Source organism: Bos mutus, chromosome 12, assembly GCF_027580195.1.
Source record: "Bos mutus isolate GX-2022 chromosome 12, NWIPB_WYAK_1.1, whole genome shotgun sequence".
Taxonomy (NCBI): Eukaryota; Metazoa; Chordata; class Mammalia; order Artiodactyla; family Bovidae; genus Bos; species Bos mutus.
Window position 1 is genome coordinate 50,806,670 of NC_091628.1, and position 25,393 is coordinate 50,832,062.

The window sequence follows — 25,393 nt, forward strand, 5'->3', positions numbered from 1 at the left end:
GCTGCAAGGCTGGATGTGGAGTTCTGATGTGTGATTCAGGCATTTAAATGACATGCTTAGTGCTCCCTTGAATAATGAATTTTTAAAAAATGAAGCCTCTGTTTATAATAAGATAATGGTTAGATTGGAATTATGAAAATGGTGTTCACAAAGTGTGGAAACCTGGTATTTGCAACTTCAAGGAAAATATATAGATAGAAATTAATTCAGATGAGAGGATGAACTAAGCAGAGGTATCAGGGATAAATGAATACTGAAGCTACTTTTGTTTAGTATTTCCACCACTGATAAACTGATGAATCCTTTCTGTGTTTCAGAGGTGAATCTCTAGATAACCTGGATTCCCCAAGAACCAATTCTTGGCGACAGTCCCCGTGGCTCAGTCAGCCGTCAGGAGTCTATGCCTCTTCCTCCGTCCAAGACTTCAGTCGCCCCCCACCTCAGCTGTTGTCCACATCAAACCGTGCCTACATGCGGAACCCCTCCTCCAGCGTCCCCCCTCCCTCAGCTGGTTCTGTGAAGACCACCACCCCGTCCCCCATACCGCGTAGCCATTCCCCCGCGGCTCCGCAGCCAGGCTCCCAGCCACGCAACAGGTGAGGCCCTTAGGGTTTTCCTTTTTCTTTCTTTAGACCCAAGGGATAGTCTTCATTAAAAATTTCCCCAGATCTTGTCCAAGCTTTCCAATGAAAAAGAAAAACAAGGCTTTTTGAATGTGTCAAATTTAGTGTTCCTTTCCCAGATCAATTCAGAAGGCTTCCTTAATGTCTTTCCATGGCAACCCAAGGGTATTTATGGATGTCTTATGAAGCCATGGAGGCCTTTAAAAATGTTATGACTCTGCCACTGTCTCATTTACTTGGGCCTGTGGTCAGTATCTCAAATGCAGACAGACCTAAATAGTTCTCAGCTGTGGAATCATAAAAACGTACAGTAGCTCGTGAATGCATGGCAAAGTGATGAGTAAAAGCAGTACTGTAAAATGTTGGACTATTTTAATGAGACTGTAATATACACTCATTTTATAGGGACTGAGTGTAAAGGACATTGTAACCCAGCCCCATCATCTGTGGAACTTTGAGCAAACTGGCTTTAAAAATTCTCAAGTTATTTATTGCATTTGGGGCTTTTGATTTCCAAAACCATTGCTTGTCTCTTATCTGGCTGGTCAGCATCTTGCTGAGATCACATCAACTGAATTCTGCAGGTCATATGCTGTGGGAACTATGAGCGTTAGAGTGGTGGGTCTTGTTTTTTGATACGGAGTAGAGCTCAGACATCAACATGTGTTGGGGTTTTAGGTCTGTGTGGCTTCTCCACAAACCCTGATGCTTCATGAAACCACATCTAGCAGTGTTTCTGCTGAGACCTGAAGGGAGTTCTCCCAGCCTGTAATGCTGATGAAATACTGCAAAGTAGAAACACAATGATTAATATTGAGATTTTTTTAAGCTATCAACTAAAGGATTTCATTCAGAGAAGATATTTTTATTCCAGCTAAAATGTGTCTCAGAGTTTGAATTGAGGGAAGGAGCGATGAGGATTCATGGTAAATTTGGAGTTAAGAATAGAATCAGGGGAAGGCAAAGGAGAGAGAGAGTACCTGTTTACTTACTGAGAATCCTGCCCTTGGAAAGCAGAAAGGAGACAGGGCTATGGGCTTCTCTGCCCTGAAAAGGTCTCTCTGTAGAGCACAAGGTGCTCTAACATGGGACATTCAACAGCAATGCCTTTTGCAGTAACACTGAAGTGCTGTGCCCATCCTGTGGGATGCAAAGATAAGAAGTAGCCTTCACCTTCCCGTCGGGGAGAGGAGATGAGACTTGTAAACAAAGCAAAGTAGAGACTCGCCATGCCTATCTGAATGCCAGCTGTAGTAGTTTTCACGTCATTCTTCTCAGAAGCAGTCCAGTAAGCCAGAGGCATTAAGGAAAGCTCTAAGGAAATGCTTCTATGTAACTAGGTTATTGGGTGAATGAGAAGGAGGTTGACAAAATAAGGGTGTGGAAGTAGCTGGGGATGCTCTTTTAGTGGCAATAAGCAAAGAACATGATAAGGGATGTGCTTGGGTGGCTTTACCTGGCAAGAAGATGTTGGCTGGATTAGAAGGGCATGAGAACCTTGCCGAGTACAGATGTGGCCTAAGGGCGATAGCAGAATGGACCGATGACACAGAAATCATTCATTTCTGTTAACTAGATGTCAAGGGTACCAGAACCATTGTGGAGATCCTTCAAGGTACAGTATAATCAAGCCATAATTGGTTGGCTGGTGAAAGTTTTCCTCCCATGGATATGTAAAGACTTTCATAAGGGATGGTTCATGTTAATACCAGAATGTGATCTTTAGATGAGAGGTTTGAAACGGATGAAAGCCCCCTTCCGTTCTCGTCCTGCGTCTAGGTCGGTCAGTGGGAAGCGCGTGTGCTCCTGCTGTCATAACATTCTGGGCAAAGGAGCCGCCATGATCATCGAGTCCCTGGGTCTTTGTTATCATTTGCATTGTTTTAAGGTGAGACTAAGCCAAATAGCCTGCAGGCCTGCAACGCTTTGCTTGGAGAGCGCATGGCTTCTTTGGGCGCTGGGTGCGGACCCGCCACTAACAAGCTAGGTGCTGCCTCCATCGGTCTACGCTGCACTTGGAATCACAAATGGCCTCCTGCTGCTGCTGCCTTCTCAAACCTTGACCCTGGAGGCACCATGCGCTTCCTATCTCCAATCTAGGATTCTATAAGTAAAGTTTACAGTGCGTAAATGCTTCGTCTAACATGCTGCTATGGTTATTAACAGCATGGGGATATAAATTATAAGTGTCCAGAAACCTAGCTTTGAATAGGGAGATGTGAAAGAAATTACATTGTAAATTTTTTTACAGTTGCAGCTAAGGTGTTCTTACACATAATAAAGAAGTAAGGCTATATAACTGCCTTATTTTGCAGTATCTGTCTTTAGAGACACAGCTATTTGATTCTTGAACTTGTGTTGGGCCAGAGAGAGAACTTCTGGTTGTTGATCCTGGAGTCCTGCAGAGCTCAACTTGTTTTAAGCTTGTCTGACTCTGGCTCGGGTTGTTTCCTGGCATAACAGAATGAGTCAAAGTCATTAGTGTTTGAGCATGTGGAGCCAAACTACCCAACCATGGGTATTTTGGGAAAGCACCATGTGTGAACACTCATGGGGATGCCTGCATGGCCCACTCCAGGGCAGAGAGCCAGAAACCTAGTCTTCTTGCCCTTGGCCAGTTCCTTCCTGTGGTGCTTTAGCCTGTCCATCCCCCCGGGAGAAAGGAAGCGTTGGCTTCTTTAAGCCAATCAGCAAATCATTTCTACTCTTTTGGTATAGTTAGAATGAAATCTTGGCTCTTAAAATTGGTTTTATGAATTCTTTAATGTCTCATCCGCAGGCTTCATTTTAACCTCATTATCTTTTGGCCTTTTTTTTTCCCTCTTTGCTGAAATGTCTCTAAGAGCTTAGAAACTGCATTTTATTTTGCTCATTTTTTTTTCCTTCTGGGAGTGTCCCAGGGGTTCTTGAGCTAAGTGTGGGTGTTTCCTGTTGTTTTTGTTTCTCTCTCAGTGTGTGGCCTGCGAGTGCGACCTCGGAGGCTCTTCCTCAGGAGCCGAAGTCAGAATCCGAAACAACCAACTGTACTGCAACGACTGCTATCTCAGATTCAAATGTAAGAGAGCAAATCAGGGAGAAAATTTCTTATCTTTTACAGAGAGCACGGGTTCCCATGTACTTCGCTGAACCTACGACCAGCTCCCCTTCCAGCTCCCCTTCAAGCTCTCTGCCCTAGAGCTCCAGGCTTTAGGAATCTCACTATATCGCCCTCAAAGAGGGTCCAGTGAGTGGATCAATGGGTCAGTTCTCAGGTACCAGCTCCACAGGGTTGGGTGTGGGGCCGAGGACCTGGAGACGGATGTGGACTGGGGAGTCAGGACAATGTTTAGTGTAGTTTAGTCTGCTCAGAGTCTAGAGAAGCTTCTAGACTCAAGACTACAAGTCGGTTAAAATGAATCTTCTCTACAGTCTCTCATCTGTTGCTTGGCTAAGGATTGGCCCCCTCATAGTTTTAGCTGATTTCTATTATTTACCAATGTGGGTCTGATTATGTGATTTAAAATATGACCAACTTAAATACTGTGGTTTAAAAGGATAATAAAGAATAGTCAGTGTATGTTTGTTACTATATAATCATATCCTATCAACATATACAATAGTTTAAAAAGAGCATTAATTCTGATTGCCTAGTCTTTCAGTGTCATTTTTGAAAAAACTGGGTTTTTTAAAAAACTTAACATGCTATTTTGTGTCGAAGCATGTTTTTGCCTGTAAGTGTGCTATAAAATATAGGATAGCGTAATTGGATCGCCTGTTGTTTATAGCTACATAAAGACAACCATTCCTCCTTTTCATATTTTGAGCCTTGATGCTGGTAACATGTGTTTCTTCCTTATTGTGAAAGGGTCTTGGTTACAAGTGTATCAGCAAAACCATATGCTTTTGAGCTCTGAGGTATTTATTTGGCCTTTCTATGACGAGTGCTTTGGAAGTGGCGTCAGCTCAGTCAACTCTCTCTTATCTGTCAGCGTGTTTTGAGCCTCCTTTTGCCATTGGTTCAGGCCATTCCTGGATGCCAGCACTGAGGCTGGAGACTGTCAAGGCTGGGCATGAAATGGGGGGAGTGTGTGTATGTGTGTGAGCTTTTCTCTCTCTAGTCCAAATTCCAAAGCCAAATATAATTGATTTTTGGAATCAACATGGAAAAACTGCCCATGCCTTTTCTCTCCTCCAGGACAAATAACAGAGAGTTGAGTGTAACTTGTTTCTGTATCCGCAGTTAATTTTTACTCCCATTTTTGCAAAGAAAAGACTTGCTAACCCAGACTTTGTGGGTTTGCCTAGCTTTATCCTAAGTGAGTAACAGAGTTATTCTTTCTACCTCATGGGGTCATTCTCTGAGCCATTCCTACCATGAATCCCGGTGGCAATATTCGAGTGTTTCTGAATCTAAGTGCTTTTCTTTCTTCTCTCCTTGCCTGATCAGCTGGACGGCCAACCGCCATGTGATGTCAGCCTCCACCCGAAAGCCCTGTTGCAGATAGAAGAAGAGGTGGTTGCCGCTGATATAGATATATAAATACATGTTGTAACATCCTTTTGCTCTGTTTTTTAAAAAAGAATAACACTTTTTCTGACCTCTTTAGATTACATCAGAGCATTATAGTCTTGGTAGAACCTGTATTTTTGTTGTTTATTTATAAGACGGTAATGATGTGTGGCAAAAAGTGCAGTATTTCCTTTTTGAATTCAGTATCATAAGAGCACAGGAAAAAATAAGAACTTCAAAAAAAATTTTTTTTTGAGGCTGATAAGGATCTGATTGACTTTCTAGCGGTGTTATGAAGAGGGTTATTTTATTGTTTTTTTTTTTTTTAAACTCTGAAACATTATTTGAAATAGTTAATATAAATATGTAATTGCATTTGCTCTGTTTATTATAAAATATACTAAATTAATGCAGAGCCATATGGAAAATTTCACTAAAATCCACTCCTAAATTTGCTTTGCGTATCCTTCTTTTCATTTATGTAATATTATGGTTAATTTTTTTTGTAGCTTATGTAACATTTTATTTGCTTGATGAGGGGAGCTTTATTTTCTTCACCAGAATTGTTGCTAAGCAGTTCTCAGTAGAAAGCTGCTGCTTTTCATTCATGAAAATTATCATGGTTTGTATGCCAGAAGTTTTCTTCAGAAACTAGTGAGCCTTTCTGTACAATTGCATTTGTAAATAAACTTGCTTGATGCATTTAAGGAGTGTTTCCTTTTCTTCTCTGTGTATCTGTTTGTCAGCCTTCCAAGACTTTTAATTATGTTTCAGTGTGTGGCTTTTCTGACACTAAGTTTTATTTTTAGCATCTTTGCTGCTGCTACTAAGTTGCTTCAGTCGTGTCTGACTCTGTGCGACCCCATAGATGGCAGCCCACCACGCTCCCCTGTTCCTTGGATTCTCCAGGCAAGAATACTGGAGTGGTTTGCCATTTCCTTCTCCAGTGCAGGCATACATGCTAAGTCACTTCAGTTGTGTCTGACTCTGTGTGACCCTATGGACAGCAGCCCCCTAGGCTCCTCTATCCATAGGACTCTCCAGGCAAGAATACTGGAGTCGTTTGCCATTTCCTTCTCCCTTTAGCATCTTTCAGTTCAGTTCAGTTCAGTCGCTCAGTCGTGTCCGACTTTTCGCGACCCCATAAATCGCAGCACCCCAGGCCTCCCTGTCCATCACCAACTCCTGGAGGTCACTGAGACTCACGTCTATCGAGTCAGTGATGCCATCCAGCCATCTCATTCTCTGTCGTCCTGATATACAATAAAATGCACAAATGTAAACTATACAGTGACAAGTTTGACACGTGTATACCTGTGAAACTATAACTGTAATTGTGATATTGTTTTTCCTGAAAAATTTTAACAAGAAACTTTGTTTTTGATGGAAAGTTGCTTTTGAATGCAATATGTTTTTATGATAAGAGGTGAAGTGAATGATGAATTGTTGAATGATTTGCAACAAATCTTTACCTATTCTTTTGCTCCTTTGGTAATAAGAGGAGATTATAATTTTTGAACATATATAGGGCAAAAAATATAGAGAGACTAATGTTTTAGAAATGTGGCATAAGCGTGCAAGAATATTGAACTTTAGCATGTTTCAAGCAAAAATATAAACTTACTTGAATCCTTCATAGTAATGAAACTGGAGTTGATAATTCTAGGATATGAGAACTGTACTGAGATACAGTAGAAATATGTAACCTCATGGAGGGGAAAGGTATGTACCCAAAGAATTCTAGCGCCTGATAGAAATGACCAGGGCTAAGAGAGAAATCCAATGTGTAAGAATCCATGAGACATTTGCACTAAGGGAGTTGAAGCAGCTTTGCAGCAGAGTTGATATTTGAACTTCATTTTTAAGAGTCGATATAACCTTAGCAGATAGAGCATGATAAAGGAACAAAATACCATTTCTCAGTTGGGGTCAAACACCCAGAGAGTCTCCCTTATTTGTATTCCAATCAAAACCATACACACGTTGGCCTATTTTGCCAGAAGAGTGAGGAGATCCTTGGATATATTATGTGGGATCATGTCTCCATGGAGTGGTAACAATCTGACATAGGGTGATGAGACTGCAAAAAGGAATAAATCAATAGATGAGAGATTGTGACTCAAAAAACGTGACAGGACCTAAAGAGAAGCAAAATAGTAACTGTGGGACCTGAAGCCTGGGCAGTGTAGAGACTGATATTGTAGAGAGAGGAGATGTGTTCTGTTTTGGGCATACTGAAGTGTTGACATACAAGGAAAGGAAGGAATAAGAATTTGGGTTTAAATAGAAAGAAATGACATCTTTTAAAATTTGTTCATGTGCATGCTCAAATTGACTTAAGTATAAGTCCGTTTCTTCACCTGAGAGAAAGTCACGAAGGTCAGTTTATCCAGAAGTCTAATATCATTAAGACCCACCATCATTCACCTCAGGCTGTTTGGCCACACAATGCTGGCTGACCCTCAGGCTACTTACTACCATCGTTTCAAGATGGCGAGTAGGCTCTATGCTTCTTTAAAAAGGTTCATGTTCACGGGAAGAGACGCTGATCCCTCAGTGCTATTAAGTGTAAAGGGCAGCTTTTCCAGAAGCCGTTAACAAAACCGCTTTCTTCAGGCTCAGGTTGTTTGCCCATTTTTAAACCAGGGGACCCGCTTAAAGTGAGAATCAATTTCCCAATCGTGGTATTGCTAACTAATGGGAGTTTGGTGGAGTAATGTTGGGGGTCAAACAACATTTACCATAGTTAGTCTTTGTAAATTCTCTTAAAAATTGAGTGCTTGCATTGAGTGAGACCTTGTCTTTCAAAATTCAAAGTTTGTAAATCAGTGAGTTTCAACACTATCAGAACAGGAGAGGAGACGATACCCACCAAGGATCATGTGAGGGACTACTCATATGAGGAAATTTAATCTCTTCAAGCAAATATAAAATATCAGCTCTTGGTGGTGATGAGGCAAAAAATTGGTAACCTGGATAATTTGTGAGTACTTCTGAATACTTCGTGAATACAAAGTGTGAAAAACAGACCCATACTTCTTCCAGTTTCTTATATAAAAATTCATGAAAGGGATTGGTGGGTAAAATGCTCATCTTCTTGTGATTGAATTTTTTAAGATTGTGGATTTTATATACTGTAACCCCATGATATATTGTTTGGTACATATAATTGACCCAGTCAGTCTTTCTTGGTGATTCTATATAAAGCTTTTTAATACATACACTGTAAAGATTCTCAAAGCTCATCCTGGAGAGTATTTTCCAATACCAATCTTATAGCACAGTCCTGTGAAAGATTATCAAAACTCCTTGCTATTAAAATTAGACTGGAATAAAAGGAATTATTTAAAACTCCATGGGAGAGACCTATTAAAGTCAGGTAAAGGGTGCAGCAGTGCTGGTTTCTAAGTCACACTCAGGCTTTAATTTACATATTTTTGCATGCTGTTTGAGTTACTTTAAAGCTTTTTTTTTTGATAGCTAAAGTGATTTCTTAGATCTATGATGAATTCAATGTCACAGACCTACATGGGAGGCACTGATCTGCCTGCTGCCGTTTCAGGCTAAAGAGAAAGTTTCTCTTGCGTGTGTCAGAGGTTCACTTGCCCTTTCAGCCTGTCCGGTGGCAGTAGGAAAAGGTCCATCAAACATGGCCAAGAGAGCTCCTGGGTCAAACTTGCAAGTCCTGTGTGTTCTTAAATCCATTTCTACCTTCAAATTTGACTAGCTTCCTGGGATATGTTAGTTGTAAAATGCTAGGTTTGTGTCAGTTTCAAGTTCGGATGTATCATGAGGTGTACGATGTCCATGATGCTTTCATTCTGGGTACTTTTAAGTTCTGGTGTTAGGCATATAGCTCACAGCTGAAGAGGAGGCCAATAGAAGTGCAGAGAGAAGCCAGGAAAGAGCCTCGCCCGTGACCTGAGTTCACCTTAACAGGCTTTTATCCAGTTTTCACTAGGTGCCAGATTTATTAGGGACATGGTAGGTACCAAGTGTGGTATTTTCATACTATTAAATAACTATGAAATCTGTTATGAAAATTAACATTTTTATAATTTAAATTATTTATGATTTTATAGTCCATAACGTGGCTTCCCTACTGGCTTAGTTGGTAAAGAATCCACCTGCAATGCAGGAGACCCAGGTTTGATCTCTGGGAAGGTCCTCTGGAGAACAAAATGACAACCTACTCCAGTATCCGTGCCTGGAAAATCCCATGGACAGAGGAGCCTGGTGGGCTACAGTCCATGGGGAGTCCAAATTAATATCTACTTAGAGTCCCATTCAACCTAAAGGCAAGAAAGCTCAATTCTAGTCTCATCTGTTTCTTCTCTCTAGCTTTTTCAGATTTTGTTGTTGTTGTTGAGTTGCTAAGTTGTATCACTGAAGTCAAGAAGAAACAAGAATGAAAAATAATATGAGGTTAGGAATTTGCTACATAATACAGGTGTCTTCATTGTATCTCAGTTTATAGTATTTGCAAAATTCTGTTTCAATTATGTAATATGAAAAACTATGAGCCATTCATTAAAAATATTTTAGAAGACAGATACTCAACAGTAAATTACTTCTTTATTAAAAATAATGATTTATGGTAAAACTCAGTACATTTACCCATTGATTGAACAGCTATTTTAGAATAAAGATTTCAGAATGTAGTTCCAAAGTCTCATATTATTATTACTGTACTATTTTTACTGCATTAATTATTGCAAATTTTAGTCTCAAATTGTAGTCAGAAGTTAGCGAGTATGGTTCATTTTATAAAAACAGAATCTTTTTTTCCAGCTGTATTGAGGTATAATTGACAAAATTGCCAGATATTTAAAGTACACAACGGAATGATTTGCTACACACATTGTGAAAGGATTTCCCCCTTTAAGTCAATTGACACCTCCATCACCACACATATTTATCCTTTTTTTTTTTTTTTTTTGGTGAGAACACTTAAGTTCTATTCTCTTAGCAGATTTCAGCTATACAGTACAGTGTTATCCATTATAGTCACCATGATCTGCATTAGATATGTTAGAGGAACCACTGTCTGAAACCACCTGCCCTGGCCAGGCAGGATAGTAACCTCTTGTCTGAGTTATCTTATAAGAGGTCCTGGTAAGCAACATGGAACTAACAGACTACCACCAACCAGAAGTATTCAGAAAAGGTCAAAAGGAGAGAGGAGACACCAGTCCGTGTGTCCTACCAACCTCCCAGAATCATCCTTTATGGCATCCATCTTGCCTGACCGATGCTCTTGCCACCAGGAAAGACTCTAATAAAACCTGAGACTGTGAGCCATGTGGCAGAGTAGTTCTCCTGGGTTCCCTTACCCTACTTCTCTCTTCCCTGGAGCCCCTTCCCAATAAAGTCTCTTGGTTTGTCAGCACATGTATCTCCTCGGACAGTTCATTTCCAAGTGTTAGACAAGAGCCCACTCTCAGGCCCTGGAAGGCGTCCCCCTTCCTGCAACAACTCTTCAGACCTTATTCTCTTATAACCGAAAGTTTATACCGTTTTATCAGTTCAGTTTAATCACTCAGTTGTGTCCGACTGTTTGCAACCCCATGGACTGCAGCACTCCAGACTTTCCTGTCCATCACAAACTCCCAGACCTTACTCAAACTCATTGTCCATCGAGTCAGTGATGCCATCCAATCATCTCATCCTCTGTGGTTCCCTTCCCCTCCTGCCTTCAGTCTTTCCCAGCATCAGGGTCTTTTCAAATGAGTCAGTTCTTCTCGTCATAGTACTGGAGTTTCAGCTTCAGCTTCAGTCATTCCTTCCAATGAATATTCAGGACTGATCTCCTTTAGGATTGACTGGTTTGATCTCCTTGCAGTCCAAGGGACTCTCAAGAGTCTTCTCCAACACCAACCTCTTCCTATTTCCTTCACCCAGAGCCTCTGTGCAACCACTTTTCAACTCTCTAAAAGCAAGATCTTTACTAAAGTTAAAACAATATTTTGTAATGAGAAAGGGAATAACCATGAAATATTTTTTTTGCTACACTTGATGGCAAAAATGTTTGATGGCTTTGTTTTCATTACTTTGGCAGTAGTTGAAGATATTCTGCATTTTTTCCTTTGCGGAAAAAAAAGTTTCAAATTTGTTGACCTTCTCCCTAAGTGACTACCTGTATTTTTCCTAGTAGATATTTAAAATACAAAAACAAGCTTAATAATCTTGTACAGTAAAGGTGATAATTTTAAAGCAAATAAAATATGTAACTCCTTTTGAAAGAAACATATGCCATGAGAGAATTGTTTTGAAAATGAATGTTTAAAAAGTTTCCATTGTTACATGGCTTCGTTGCAAAATCTAAATATCACATACACAACGATTCTCGTTAGAAACTATAAAAGGTTTAACAATATTTTCAAATGATATACTTCAAGCAGAATTTGACCCAGTTTGTTTAAATATACACAAAAGGCAGAGTCAGTGAGTGACAGTAGTGGGGTGGGAATTAGCTCATGTTTAACAAATTTCTTCCTAAATGGGAGGTGACATTGAGCAATGAGTAGTTGCTTAGTAAATTGCTAAGTGTGACTTTGTAATCCAGCCAAGGACACACTCCTTTCACCTACCTGTTTGTGCCAGCCATCAAACCAAGGATGCCTGTACAATAGTCCATAACCAAATCTTCCAATCTTTTTCATCACCAACCGAGATATATTGTAAAATCAGAATATTCATATTGTGTTCACAAAACACCTAGGAAAATAAACATTTTGAGGGAGGAAAGGCTTTTGTTAAATACCAATAAGTTTAAATACTGGTTTTATAGTTACCTTTTTTACCTTCTGTTTTTAGCACATTTTAATGTACAAATCCTATTGCAGTGCTCATAAAGGATTTATACATAAATATTAATATTGGAAGCAATGTGCTTTGCTTTTAATTTTTTTTTCTAAACTGAGGTGGTGTTTTGTTATAAAGTTGGGATTAAAGGTGTTTACAGTTATGGCAACTAAAACCAAAAAAGTAAAGTGAATTGATGAACAAGTTTTAGACCAGAACTTCAGCTTAGATCTTGTTCTGTTTGGGATTTTCCCATCTTAAATCTTTTTAATGTATTTTAAAAATTAGGTGAAAGGAATTGCACTAAAACACATTCACATTTGTTGGAGAATTGGAGCATTAGCATCAGGATTTACTCTCTTGTTTGGTTATAATACACCTAGGGTAGAAACTTGAACTTTCAGAGACACAAATCTCCATGTGAAAAGCCTTTAGTGACTAAATAAAGTGCTAGGTCTTATCCTGAATTTTGCGTTTTCCCATTAATAACTGTATTTGTTCCCCAACTCCTTGATGGATGGATCCAAATTTTCTAAATGTTTTGTATCACCTTCATGGCAGTTAGCACTTAGGATGAGGGCAGGATGATGTGATGCTTAGGACAGCAGGGCTCAGCAGCAGGGTCTATGGCTCCCTGCTCACTAGACCTGTAGCCTTGAGTGACTTAACTTCCCCTCTCCATGCCTCACTTAAGTGCAAAACAAAAATAATAAGGAAATTGCTAATAGTCTATATTTCAAGATCTTCTTGTGACCAAGAACAGCCTCAAATCAATTCATGTGAAGCTCTTAGGACAGTGGTTGGCAAAAAAGAAAAAAAAAAAGTGCATGTTAACTACTCAGCTGAAGGGTAAACAGTGTTGGAAGAAAGAATACTAAATTATAATACTAAATTATCTACTAAAAACTTTATTTCAGCTTTTGAGTTGATACAGGGTTGACACAATTTTTAAAAATCAACAATATATAATAGAGCAGCTATGTTCCTAATTCCCAATTTCTTTGCGAGGATTTACTCGCAGTGTTCCTTTTATGTATTTCTAACACGAGGTGGCAGTGTTGGCACGAGGAGGGAAAAACAATTTTTTCCCCTCCCTTTCCCCATCCTGTTTGATAACTTTCTGGTTAGTTTTTGAATCACCGATCTGTCCCCTATTTTTAGTCTGAGCACAGCCCAGCGCTGAGTCCTACAGAAGAGCGGCTGAAGAATTAACAGAAAATTTAAATGCTCATTGCTTCATAAGGAGCAAATCCTGGCTGATGCAACGTGGAGAAGTGGGATCTTTATTTCTCTATAGGGTGGTTACACCCGATTTTAGAGCTTTGTTTCTGCATGGGAATAGACCTAGGGATGCTTCAGCCCACTGTGCAGCGGCCTGGAGGCTGGCCCAGAGCACGCTGCCAGCTTGGAGAGGTTGCCCTGTTTTATTTCCAGGTTTCCTCAGCTAATGAGCCATCTACACTCTGCGCGGGTGGGTGTTGCTGCAGCCATAACGGACTTTCTTTGTGGGAGAGGCAAGGGATTGCCAGGACATCTGGGCCTTAATTTTAAAAACGACCAGTTTTTTAAACACATTTTTTTTTTAAACTGTTTTAAGATTTTTCACCTGGAGCTTCTTTGAGAAGGGTGAAGGTTGACTACCCCATGTTAAAATGCAATCATGCAACAGACACAAGTGGCCAAAAGCACAGGGCCCACAGAAGGATGAGGAGGACGCCTATTCCTTTGGGTTGGATCCCCGGCCACCCCTGTGTTAATGGAACCCAGAGCATTCCCATCAGGCAGACGCGGTCTTCATTGAATTTGGGCATATAGCTCATTCTTTTTGTCCACACACACATACACAGATTTTTATTCATTCAGCTAACACGTATGTCTCGAGTGCCCACTATAAGGTTGCTGTTGTCCACTGGAAAACAACATAGAACCTAAAAGTTGAGAATTATGTTTTATTTGGTGGACAAAATTGAGGACTTAACCCTAGAAGGCAGCCTCTCAGATAATTTTGAGGGATTTCTCTGAAGAGGTAAGGGAGAAGGCAGGATATATAGAAATTTGTGACAAAGACCAGGTAGTTAGAACATAAGACTGTGAATCCCCTGGTTGCTTAGTGGTTAGGGTTCTGAGCTTTATTGAGGCCTGGGTTCAATCCTTGGTCAGGGAACTGAGATCTGCGATATGGCAAAAAAACAAAAACATTAATTAAAGGAAAGCCAGACATCTCAAGTTAAGGAGTTTAGCACTTTTCTCTGTATGGGAAGATGGAGAGTCTGGCTCATTGATACTGTTCCTTTGATATGCACCTGATCTATATAGGGCCCATATCCTGCTTTTCTCCCTCTCAGATCCCCTGAAGGTGCACAACTGGGGGTGACTGCAGTGGCTGATGGCTTGATAACTGAAACATCCTTTGTTTACTGATGGCAGGCAACACTTTTCATTCACAGCACTGATATCAACAAGGCAGATAAAGCAGTGAATGAAACACATAAGTCATCCCTCTATGGTGCTTATGTTGTAGCACACAAATATGGCAGGTGGTAAGTGCTGTGAAATTATGGTGTAAAGGGCTAGAGAGAGGTGGGAAGTGAAGGGATTCTGTTTTAGAGAGGGTGGCCAGGAAAGGAGTCCTGAATGTGGTGATGTCTGAGGAGACACCTGAATTACCATGGCTTGTTCCTGTCTCCCCTGTACCAAGGTCACAGGTGTGGAGCCCTGTACTAAGGTCACAGGATAAAAATCTCTGGAACTGACCAAGCCCCATAGCAACTGTTATGAGCCTAAACCAGCCAGTTACCTGGCCCCATCTTCTGGAAAATACCCACCCTACCATCTACCCTATAGCATCCTAATGCCACCATTCCAGTAGGAATTTTCTCTGTCTTGAGGCTGTAAGAATTGGCTGCAAGCCGGCGAAAGTGTTTGGCTCTCCCTTAAGCTGGCCCGCAGTTCTAACAGTGTCTCCCACTAATAAACTTTTTTTCCCACTCATTCTGTCTCATGTCTGGAAATTCTTTTCCAACCCATGCAGGACCATGACATTCCCCCCAATTCATCTATTAAATCCTAACGCCCAATGTGATGATACCTGGAGATGGGGCCTTTAGGAGATAATTAGGTCATGAGAGTGGAGCCCCTGTGAGTGAGATTAGTGCCCTTATAAAGGAGACTCCATATATCTCCTGCCTTCTCTACCGTGTGAAGACACAGCGAACAGATGGCCGTGTGAGAACCAGGAAGTGAGTCCTCACCAGACACCAAATGCACTGGTGCCTTGATCTTGGAACCCCCACTTCCAGAGCTATGAGCAATACAGTTCTGTTGTTTAGGAGCCACAAGCCTATGTTATTCTGTTACAGCAGCTTGAGCAGTAAGACATGAATGAAGTAAGGGCGTGAAACAGGCAACTTCCTAGGATAAGACTATTCCAGAGGGAGGGACATGTAAATGCTCTGAGGACACTGGGTCAGGGGGCACTGAGGTCTTCGGGGGTAGACGTGGATTGAGAGGGTCTTATGAAAATCAGTCACACTCTCACTGACTTAATGGACGTGAGTGTGAACAAACTCCAGGAGATAGTGAAGGACAGGAAAGCCTGGAGTGCTGTGGTCCACGGGGTCGCAAAGAGTTAGACATGACTAATCAACTGAACAACTGAACAAGAGAGAATAAAAAATTACATGCAAAATTGAATATGTAAATAAAAATCCCAAGAAACTGAAATTATAAAAGCTGATAAATTGTGCAAGTGTCAAAGTCCAATAAAGACATTATACTCATGAACTGCCCCACACATCTATGACATAATTATTTTTTCCTATAGTTTTGGTTACATACACTTTGATCACTTCTTCACATGACTAGGATGGTGTAATACATTTTTATAGAGAATAGATTTTGTCTTTAACAGGGTTGAGCAAAATCTTATAGATGGTTTGAAAATTTCTTTCAGCTTCTTGTTTCTTTTAGGTTATGCCAGGTAAGTTTCGAAGATTCTCAAAATTGAAAAATCCCTGAAATTTCTTTGAAATATGAGCTGTAAGATTTGGAAGAATTTTCCACAGAGAAAATTCTTGTTTTGTTCATTTCCAGCCTTGTTTTTTTTTTTTTTTCCTACTACTGTATATTCTAAAATGGGGGCTGTGGAACCACAATCATATCTCATTTGACTTTTGCCCTCTTATCTTCACATCCTGACATGGTAGAGTAAGTCAGCATGGAGGAATTTTCCAGCATTTTCTGGAAGCCCTTCCTGAACAAGGACAACTACAACACACAGAAGTAACCACAAGCCACAGGGGTGCACCTCACACAAATTACACGTCCTTGAGTCTAGCTCCCCTTAGACCCCAAAATGCCATGACTGTGCCACTGCCTTCTGACCAGAGGGGAGATGTATCAGAGGGAAAATAGGACTAGAAAGAGACTGAGGTCTTAACTGATTGTGGTTAAGCTATTTTTCTTCTGCAAGCTTTACGAATCTTATGCCTATGTCGACACATTTCTGCACAAGTAAGGGTCACAAACAGTCAGACACGCCTGACCACAGGCACTGGGGTCCTGAGACTTAAGCTTCAAAAACACCATGGAAAACCCAGCTGTTCTAGAATGGAAAGATATTTCTTCCCTTCCCTTAGGTCATTGAAAGCAAAGGAGGTCCAGCAGTTTGGGATTTGTTTGGGGGAATCACTTAATATAACCACACTCCAAAACATACTTGATTGGCCATGGCAGACAGATATTCCGTCCTGTGCAACTGTATGTCACCAACAAGGATGACACGAGACCATGCGGTAAACACATCTGTTTTGGGGACAGTTACTCTAATGGATGTATGGTGGAAGGTGAAGGAGAGTGGGATTAGGTAGGTTCAGTGAGGTTACTAGGCATTTTAATTTCAAAGTATTTTTAAAAATACATAAATTCCATTTATAAAGTATGTGGACCATATGTGAATTTTTAGGCTAAAACAAGCTTTCAGAAGAACTTCTCCCTTGCAGTGGCTTGCCATAGGGACAGCATCACAGCCTTTGCACAATTAGGGCTTCCTCCATAGGAAATTGAGGTAAGTCTATTCTGTCTAAATGTTCTATCCTGTAGTAGGCGAGGGCTTATGATCCCTTGTCTGGGTTTTCCAGGTGGCTCAGTGGTAAAGAATCCTCCTGCCAATGCAGGAGATGCAGGAGACTCCGTTTCAATCTCTGGGTTAGGAAGATCCCCTGGAGGAGGAAATGGCAACCCACTCCAGTATTCTTGCCTGGAAAATCCCATTGACAAAGGAGCCTGGTGGGTTACAGTCCATGGGGTCACAAAGAATCAGACATGACTTATTGACTGAGCTCACATGATCCCTTGTCCCAGTGTGGACCCTCCTAACAACACTGGAGGTGCTGGTTTGCAGCTTTGATTATTCACACGATCTATTTGTACGCATAAGCAATGAAGCTCAGAGGTTAAGTGTGCAGATTTTTGGTGCCAAAAGTCAGGCAGTGATTATGAGCATCGGCTGAATTAATTTTGGGCATTAGCCATTGCTTGGCACAAAGCCGTGCGGTGCATGTCAGCTTCTGACTGATTTCTCTGGAAGATTCCTGCTCAGGCTCTTCCCTAAGCCTCATCAGTTCTCCTTGATTGGAACAGTCATCGGCATTTATGGTGGCACTTCTGCACATGTCAGAAGGCCTAACTAATCAGGATGGGACCTGCCACCAGGCCTCATGAGGGTTATGGTCTAGCCTGGTCATATTTTCAAAAATTATCTTATAGCAGAAACTTTCTGCTCAAAATAAAATCTTGTAAAATGCAGCTATTCAGGTTGAACCAGAGATGGGGGGCACCTAGAAGCCCAGCTGAAAGTGAAAGTCACTCAGTCATGTCCGACTCTTTGAGACCCCATGGACTGCAGCCCGCCAGGCTCCTCTGTCCATGGGATTCTCCAGGCAAGAATACTGGAGTGGGTTTTCATTTCCTTCTCCAGGGGATCTTCCTGACCCAGGGATTGAACCCAGATCTCCTGCATTGCAGGTGGATTCTTGACCATCTGAGCCACCAGAGAAGACCAACTATTTGCCCTCTATTACTATCCTTCTCTTTTACAGCCCTGGGAACCCTCCAAAATCTTATTGTTTCATAGAACACAGTTTGCAGACCCTAAAGATCCACAAATTTCAAAGAAAAGGCAGATATTTTTTATAAATGCAGCCTTAACTCCTTATCATGTTAATGGGGCCAGGCTTACAGAAATCCATAGTTGTAATTTCATGTGTCAACCAAGTCTCTAGCCAAACTATGGAGTAGATTGACTTGAGTTCCTTCTCTGGTTCCTGCTCTTTGTATTTTACGGCATGAGAGGGACAATGACAGGAAGAAAATTGAGGGTTAGCTGTTTTCATTTTAGATTCAACTAACATTTATTGAACATCTAGACATCATGCCATGAACTCTCATTATTAACCTGTAAAGAGAGTATCTTTTCAGATGAATAAAGTGAGCTCAGAGAGTTTAAGTGCCTTACTCACCTCAGAACCATAATGATTTAGAAACATTTCTTAAAATGATGTAGATGTTATACCCACCTTCTGGTGTGATGTGAAAATGATAACAATTTGCATTTATAGGAAGCTCTATTATGTGCAAAATATTAATACTTTGATCTTTGAGACTTTTGGCATGTGGCACTCAAATATATACGCCCCCCCCCGTCCCCCCACCCCCTGCAACTTTTGGTCTCAAACTAGGCTTAGGTTAGTTTAAGATTGAAACCACACCACTCATATTGGGACTTGAGCCACGGGCCAGGATTCAGACCCAGCCAAAACTCAGACTGAGCCTTGACCTCACTGTCTTTTAATTAAAATCCTCCACCTGGTGTCAAGACTTACTGAAGCTCAGGTTCTTCATGCCTCAGTGCAGAAGGAATTCAGTGGGAGGCAAAGTGATAGGTAGGAAGTAGATTTATTGAGGGAAATGTCCATTCCATAAACAGAATGCAGTCCGAATCAAAAGGTAAGAGAGCGGCTTCAAAACGGGGCAGTTAGTTTTTATGGGTTGGCTAGTTTCATGAGCTAATGAATGGGAGGATTATTCCAACTGTTTTGGGGAAGGGATGGGGATTTCTGGGACTTGGACAACTGCCAAGCTTGGGGCCTTTTATGGTTGGCCTCTGAACTGTCGTGGCACCAGGGGTTGTGTCATTTAGCATATGCTAATGTATTCCAATGAGCACATAATGATACTCAAAATCTGGAAGTTGAATCTTCAGCCATCTCAGACCTAGCTGATTCTAACCAGTTTATGTCATGTCCTCAACCACTACGTTACTTTTTAAAGGTTGTGCCCTCCCGTTTCAGGATGCAAGATGACACAGTCTGGATTCCAACCAGTTCATCTGGTTATGAGTCTTCTCTATCTCAGCCTACTATCACCCAAGTGAGAGGGCTTTCATCTTTTCTATCCCACCCTGACCAGTTTACTCATAGGAAGTGTTTTTAGTGATTCCTAAATCAGTATTTTCCTAATATGGATTGACTTGGCTCCTTTTACCTCTGGGAGTTTGAGTCCCATCGAAGCATCCTAGACTTATTATTTTTTTCCCAACTACCATTGTGATGGAGTCTATGGAAGGTTAGTCAAGTGGCCAAGGGCCTGGCCACTTAAACACCTTTATTGGTGTTCAGTTTCTCAGCTCTCTCTGACTCTTTGCAACCCTATGGACTGCAGATCACCAAGCTTCCCTGTCCATCACAAATTCCTGGAGCTTGCTCAAACTCATGACCATTAACTCAGTGTTGCCATCCAACCATCTCATTTTCTGTCATCTCCTTCTCCTCCTGCCTTTCTTTACCAGCATCAGGGTCTTTTCCAACGAGTCGGCTCTTTGCATCAGGAGCTTCAACTTCAGCATCAGTCCTTACAATGAATATTCAGGGTTGATTTCCTTTAAGATTGACTGGGTTGTCTCCTTGCTGTCCAAGGGATTCTCAAGAGTCTTTTCGAACTCCACAGTTCAAAAGCATCAATTCTTCAGTGCTCAGAATTCTTTATGGTCCAACTCTCACATCCATACATGACTACTGGAAAACCCATAGTTTTGACTTGGGTTGTTGACAAAGCAATATCTCAGCTTTTTAATATGCTGTCTAGGCTTGTCATAGCTTTTCTTTCCAGGAGCAAGTGACTTTTAATTTCATGGCTGCAGTCACCCTCTACAGTGATTTTGGAGCCCCCCAAAATAAAGTCTGTCCCTGTTTCCACTGTTTCCCCATCTATTTGCCAGGAAAAGATAGGACCAGGTGCCATGACCTTAGTTTTCTCAGTGTTGAATTTTAAGCCAGCTTTTTCATTTTCCTCTTTCACCTTGATCAAGAGGCTCTTTAGTTCCTCTTCAATTTCTGTCATAAGGGTGGTGTCATCTGCATATCTAAGGTTATTGATATTTCTCCCAGCAATCTTGATTCCAGTTTGAGCTTCATGCAGCCCAGCATTTTGCATGATGTACTCTGCATATAGGGCTTCCCTGGTGGCTCAGATGGTAAAATAATTCACCTGCAATGTGGGAGACTTGGGTTCAATCTCTGGGTGGGAAGATCCCCTGGAGGAGGGCATGGCAACCCACTCCAGTATTCTTGCCTGGAGAATCCCCATGGACAAAGGAGCCTGGTGGGCTATAATCCATGGGGTCACAAAGAGTTGGACATGACTGAGCAACTAACCACACACACATACTTTGCATATAAGTTAAATAAGCAGAGTGACAATATACAGCCTTGACGAACTCCTTTCCCAATTTTGAACCAGTCTGTTGTAGAATGTCCAGTTCTAACTATTGCTTCCTGACCTGCATACAGGTTTCTCAGGAGGCAGGTAAGGTGGTCTGGTATTCCCATCTCTTTAAGAATTTTCCACAGTTTGTTGTAATCCACACAGTCAAAGGCTTTAACATAGTCAGTGAAGCAGAAGTAGATGTTTTTCTAGAATTCTCTTGCTTTTTCTATGATCCAATAGATGTTGGTAATTTGCTCTCTCGTTTCTCTGCCTTTTCTAAATTCAGCTGTATATCTGGAAGTTCTCAGTTCACATACTGTTGAAGACTAGCTTGAAGGATTTTGAGCATTACCTTGCTAGCATGTGAAATGGGTGCAATGGTGTAGTAGTTTGAACATTCTTTGGCATTACCTTTCTTTGGGATTGGAATGAAAACTGACCTTTTCCAGTCCTGCGGCCACTGCTGAGTTTTTCAAATTTGCTGGCATATTGAGTGCAGCACTTTCATAGCTTCATCTTTTACAGTTTGAAATAGCTCAGCTGGAATTCCATCCCCTCCACTAGTTTTGACTTGTCTGTGAGCATTTGAGAGTCTCTGGTGGGCGCATGGGTTGACAGTGACCTCCTGCAGAGTCAATGACACAGAATACAACAGTCCTGGGAAGTGTGGCATGCTGGCATAAGTCCTTTTGGAGGAGGTTGCCATTACGCCTACCATAGTTTGGCCTGAAGCCAAACTGCAGGGCGGGAACACAGCCCTACCCATCAGCAGAAAATTGTATTACAGATTTACTGAACATAACTTTGCCCACCAGAGCAAGACCCAGTTTTCCTCACAGCCAGTCCCTCCAATCAGGAATCTTCCACAAGACTCTTATCCTCACCCTTCAGAGGGCAGACAGAATGAAAACCACAATCACAGTAAAGTAACCAATCTAATCACATGGACCACAGCCTTGTCTAACTCAGTGAAATTATGAGCCATGCCATGTAGGGCCAGCCAAGATGGATGGATCATGGTGGAGAGTTCTGACAAAATGTGGTCCACTGGAGAAGGGAATGGCAAACCACTTCAGCATTCTTGTCTTGAGAACCCCATGAACAGTATGAAAAGGCAAAACCCCTTCGTTACCAGAGGAAAATAGCCTTTATATCTTAAGAGAGGTGAAGCACAGGGAGACCAGTATTTTGTATTCATTAAACACTCAGTTTAAACTTTCCCTCCAGGGCTTCCCTGGTGGTTCAGATGGTAAAGTGTCTGCCTGTAATGCAGGAGACCAGGGTTTGATCCCTGGGTCAGGAAGGTCCCCTCGAGAAGGAAATGGCAATCCACTCCAGTACTCTTGCCTGAAAAATCCCATGGACAGAGGAGCCTAGTCCTTGGGGTTGCAAAGAGTTGGGCACGACTAAGTGACTTCACTTCACTTTAAACTTCCCTCAGCCCTTTTCAGCCCTGTAGTGGATAGAAAAAAAAAAAAAAAACAAGAAGGATTCCAATTCTGCCTTTTAATAGTGATCTTGGGGAGATGGTTTTCTCTCTCTAGCCTCTGATTTCTAGATAAAAATGAACTGTTTTGCCTCATAGCTGAAGGGGATTTGTCATACCACTAGGGGGCAGGCAAATACAACCCCTGAGGTGCTTAATCTCACACGCAGGAGTAAACAATGAAAAGTTTTAATATAAATAAGTTTTTAGAAGTTTTAAAAATATGGTACAATAACACGTTGGTCTTCCCAGCTGGCGCTAGTAGTAAAGGACCCACCTGCCAATGCAGGAGATGCCAGAGATGCAGGTTCGATTCCTGGGTGGGGAAGATCCTCTGGAGGAGGGCGTGGCAACCCACTCCAGGATTCTTGCCTGGGAAATACCATGGACAGATGAGCCTGGAGGACTAGGGTCCATGGGGTTGCAAACAGTCTGACACGACTGAAGTGACTTAGTACGCAGGCAAGAACAATAATACACGAGTTTTCTGATGGGGTGTTTGAAGACTCTGAACTGTAAATTACACCCTTCCTGTCGTTTGGGTTTAGTTTTCTGTATTGTACGTTGCAACAATGGCTAGCATTTATTGAGTACTTGCTGTGTGCAAGGTGCTGTGCTGTACATGTTACCTGTCACCTGCACAATGAACTTTGCAAGTGAGTCTTATTTATACTTTACCCGGAAGGACCGTAAATCTCAGCCAGGTTAGATGGCTTGCCCGAGGTCACACAGCTGGCAACTGGCAAAGCTGGGATTCAGATGTAGGTCTGATTGCCCCTCGGCCAGACCCTGCTTTATTGTCACAGGTAACCTCCTTCCACAGCTGCATGAATCCGTGCACGTGGTCTAATTCGTCCATGTGCCCCTGCAGTCCTCCTGAGCACAGTTACGTCATGGAAACACTTCTCTCTCTCTCTCTCTTTAAATAATTTTATTTATTTTTAGCTGTTCTGAGGCTTCATTGCTGCACTGACTTTTCTCTAGTTGTGGTGAGCTGGGGCTACTCTTCATTGGTGAGCAGGCTTCTCATTGTGATGGCTTCTCTTCTTGCTGGGCACCGGCTCTAGGGCGTGAGGGCTTCAGTACTTGTGGGTTCCGGGCTCTAGAGGTTAGGTTTAGTAGTTGCATAGTGCATGGGCTTAGTCGCTCAGCGGCGTGTGGGATCTTCCTTGTCCAGGGATCCAGACCATTTTTCCTGCATTGGCAGATGGATTCTTTACCACTGAATTACCAGGAAAGCCCTCCTTATCTCTTTCTATGATTGATTCTGACTTCATAAAACTAGAAGTTGCTAGTACAGAAAAGGTTAAGTTAGGGCCTTATTTCTAGAACATCACTGGTTCACCTTTACTGTCTCCATTGATCCCTCAGAGCTCTGAAGCCCACACCCCACTCTGAAGCCACACTCCAGCAGACTCCCACCCAGTCTGCTGCCTCCTGGAGGCCTTCTTTCTCTAGATCCTCTCCTGTTCTCTCTCCACCTGGTGCCCAACGTGGGGTGATAGCTTGTGGTTCTGTACTCTTTCTGTTGGGTGCCCGCAGCTGCCAACGTTGTAGGATTCATTACACAATCTTCCATCGGCCGTCACGGTTATCCCTCCGCCCCATCCGCATCTCACCTGAGCTTGGAACCTGCTGCTTCCAATGATTGCAAATTAATGTATGTTTCCTAACAACATCCAGCATTTCAGATGACTTCTCTCCTGCTCGCCACCTATCAGGGCCTCTTTTTTTTTTTTTTTTAATATATAATGTATTTTAACATCAAGTTCAAAATATCTCCTTCAAAATGCTTTCCTTGAATATCACTACTCAACACTGAGCATGCCTTTTGCTTAGTTTTCAGTGTCTATTTTATTAATTTTGGCACCTTGTATGTTGCTTCTCAGATCTCCCCTTTTGTGTGTTTGTTATATGTATATTCCTAACTGAATGATAAGTTCCTTGAAATGGTTGGTGTTTGATATCTCTCGAGATTTAACTTAGTGTTAATAAAAATCAATGCTGAATTAGATTGCATTTCTGTTCCTCATGTATGAGGCAGGGATCAGATCGGGTGCATCATTTCAGTACCTCAGAGGATCATCAACAAGCCCACTGGGGGATATTTAGGATCACCTGTAATATTTTGTGCTTTAAGGCATGGTCTGGTATCATTTGCTCAAAAACCCAGTGAGGCAGACACCATTATCATTCGTGGTTAACACATGACTTCTCTCTTGGTCAGTAGTCTTGTCCAAAGGCAGAGTGCTGACCAGAGCAGAATTTTAATCCAGGCAGTCTGACTCCAGAATTCTTGCCTTTAATTCTTAGGGCATGGCAACCCCCTCCGGTATTCTTGCCTGGAGAATCCTGTGGACAGAGGATCCTGGTGGGCTACAGTCCATAGAGTGGCAAAAAGTCAGACAGGACTGAAATGACTTAGCGTGCAAGCTCACTATCTGCCTTATATCTGAGACTTTGGTACTGTCTGGTCTTGAAGTTTCAGAGCTGGGGTGTGGAAGGGAGGACAGCAGTGATGATGGCAAGAATGAGGAAAGCGGAATGGGGAAGCTGGTGGAAATCTTATTATTTCACAATGTGAGTCTCCCTATGAATAAACTCTAACATTCATGAAATGTTTGAGACCAGAGTTCTTGCAGAAACCCTGAGAAGAGGCAAAGTAGCTTGACGAGAGTCAGACATCATGGTGAGAATGCCGATATTATCTAGATCTCGAAAGGAGTGGGCCCCTCAGCTGAACAGAAGCTACTGTTTTGGCCATTAGTCTCTAAAACAAAAAAGAAAAGTTATGTGTCACCTTTAACCAAAAGGACTCAGCTAGAGGACCCATCTCTCTCAGGTATGTAGGTTCCCAGCTGAAAATCACTAGGCTTCTCTCATGCTTCGTGGTCACTTTGGGTGCAGACAAAAGGGGAAAAGCAAAAGCTCCCTTAACTTTTCAATTATTTATTTATTTTTGGCTGTGCTGGGTCTTCGTTGCTTCACACAGAGGAATTCTCTAGTTGCAGCGAGTGGAGGCTACTCACTACCTGTGGTGCTCGGGCTTCTCATTGCAGTGGTTTCTCTTGTTACACAGCATGGGCTCCAGCTTCATGGCTCAGTAGTTGGGGTGTATGGGCTTAGTTGCCTTGGCATGTGGGATCTTCCTGGACCAGGAATCAAACCCACGTCCCCTGCATTGGTAGGCGGATCCTTAACAACTGGACCACCAGGGAAGTCCCTCTC

At 41.9% G+C, this 25,393-nt stretch overlaps 1 protein-coding gene across 14 annotated transcripts in view; it reads left to right on the forward strand.

Moving 5' to 3' along the window:
* Positions 1–5,819, forward strand: part of LMO7 (LIM domain 7) — a 219,057-nt gene extending 213,238 nt beyond the window's left edge. For 13 of the 14 annotated variants that reach the window (XM_070380597.1, XM_070380601.1, XM_070380593.1 and 10 more), the window contains 4 exons: positions 318–596; positions 2,403–2,511; positions 3,576–3,678; positions 5,050–5,819. In XM_070380597.1, coding sequence (XP_070236698.1) covers positions 318–596; positions 2,403–2,511; positions 3,576–3,678; positions 5,050–5,072 — 514 coding nt within the window. In that variant the 3' untranslated portion in view covers positions 5,073–5,819. The remainder of the gene's footprint in view (positions 1–317; positions 597–2,402; positions 2,512–3,575; positions 3,679–5,049) is intronic. The other variant, XM_070380602.1, reaches the window with a different exon arrangement.
* Positions 5,820–25,393: the final 19,574 nt, after the last annotated feature.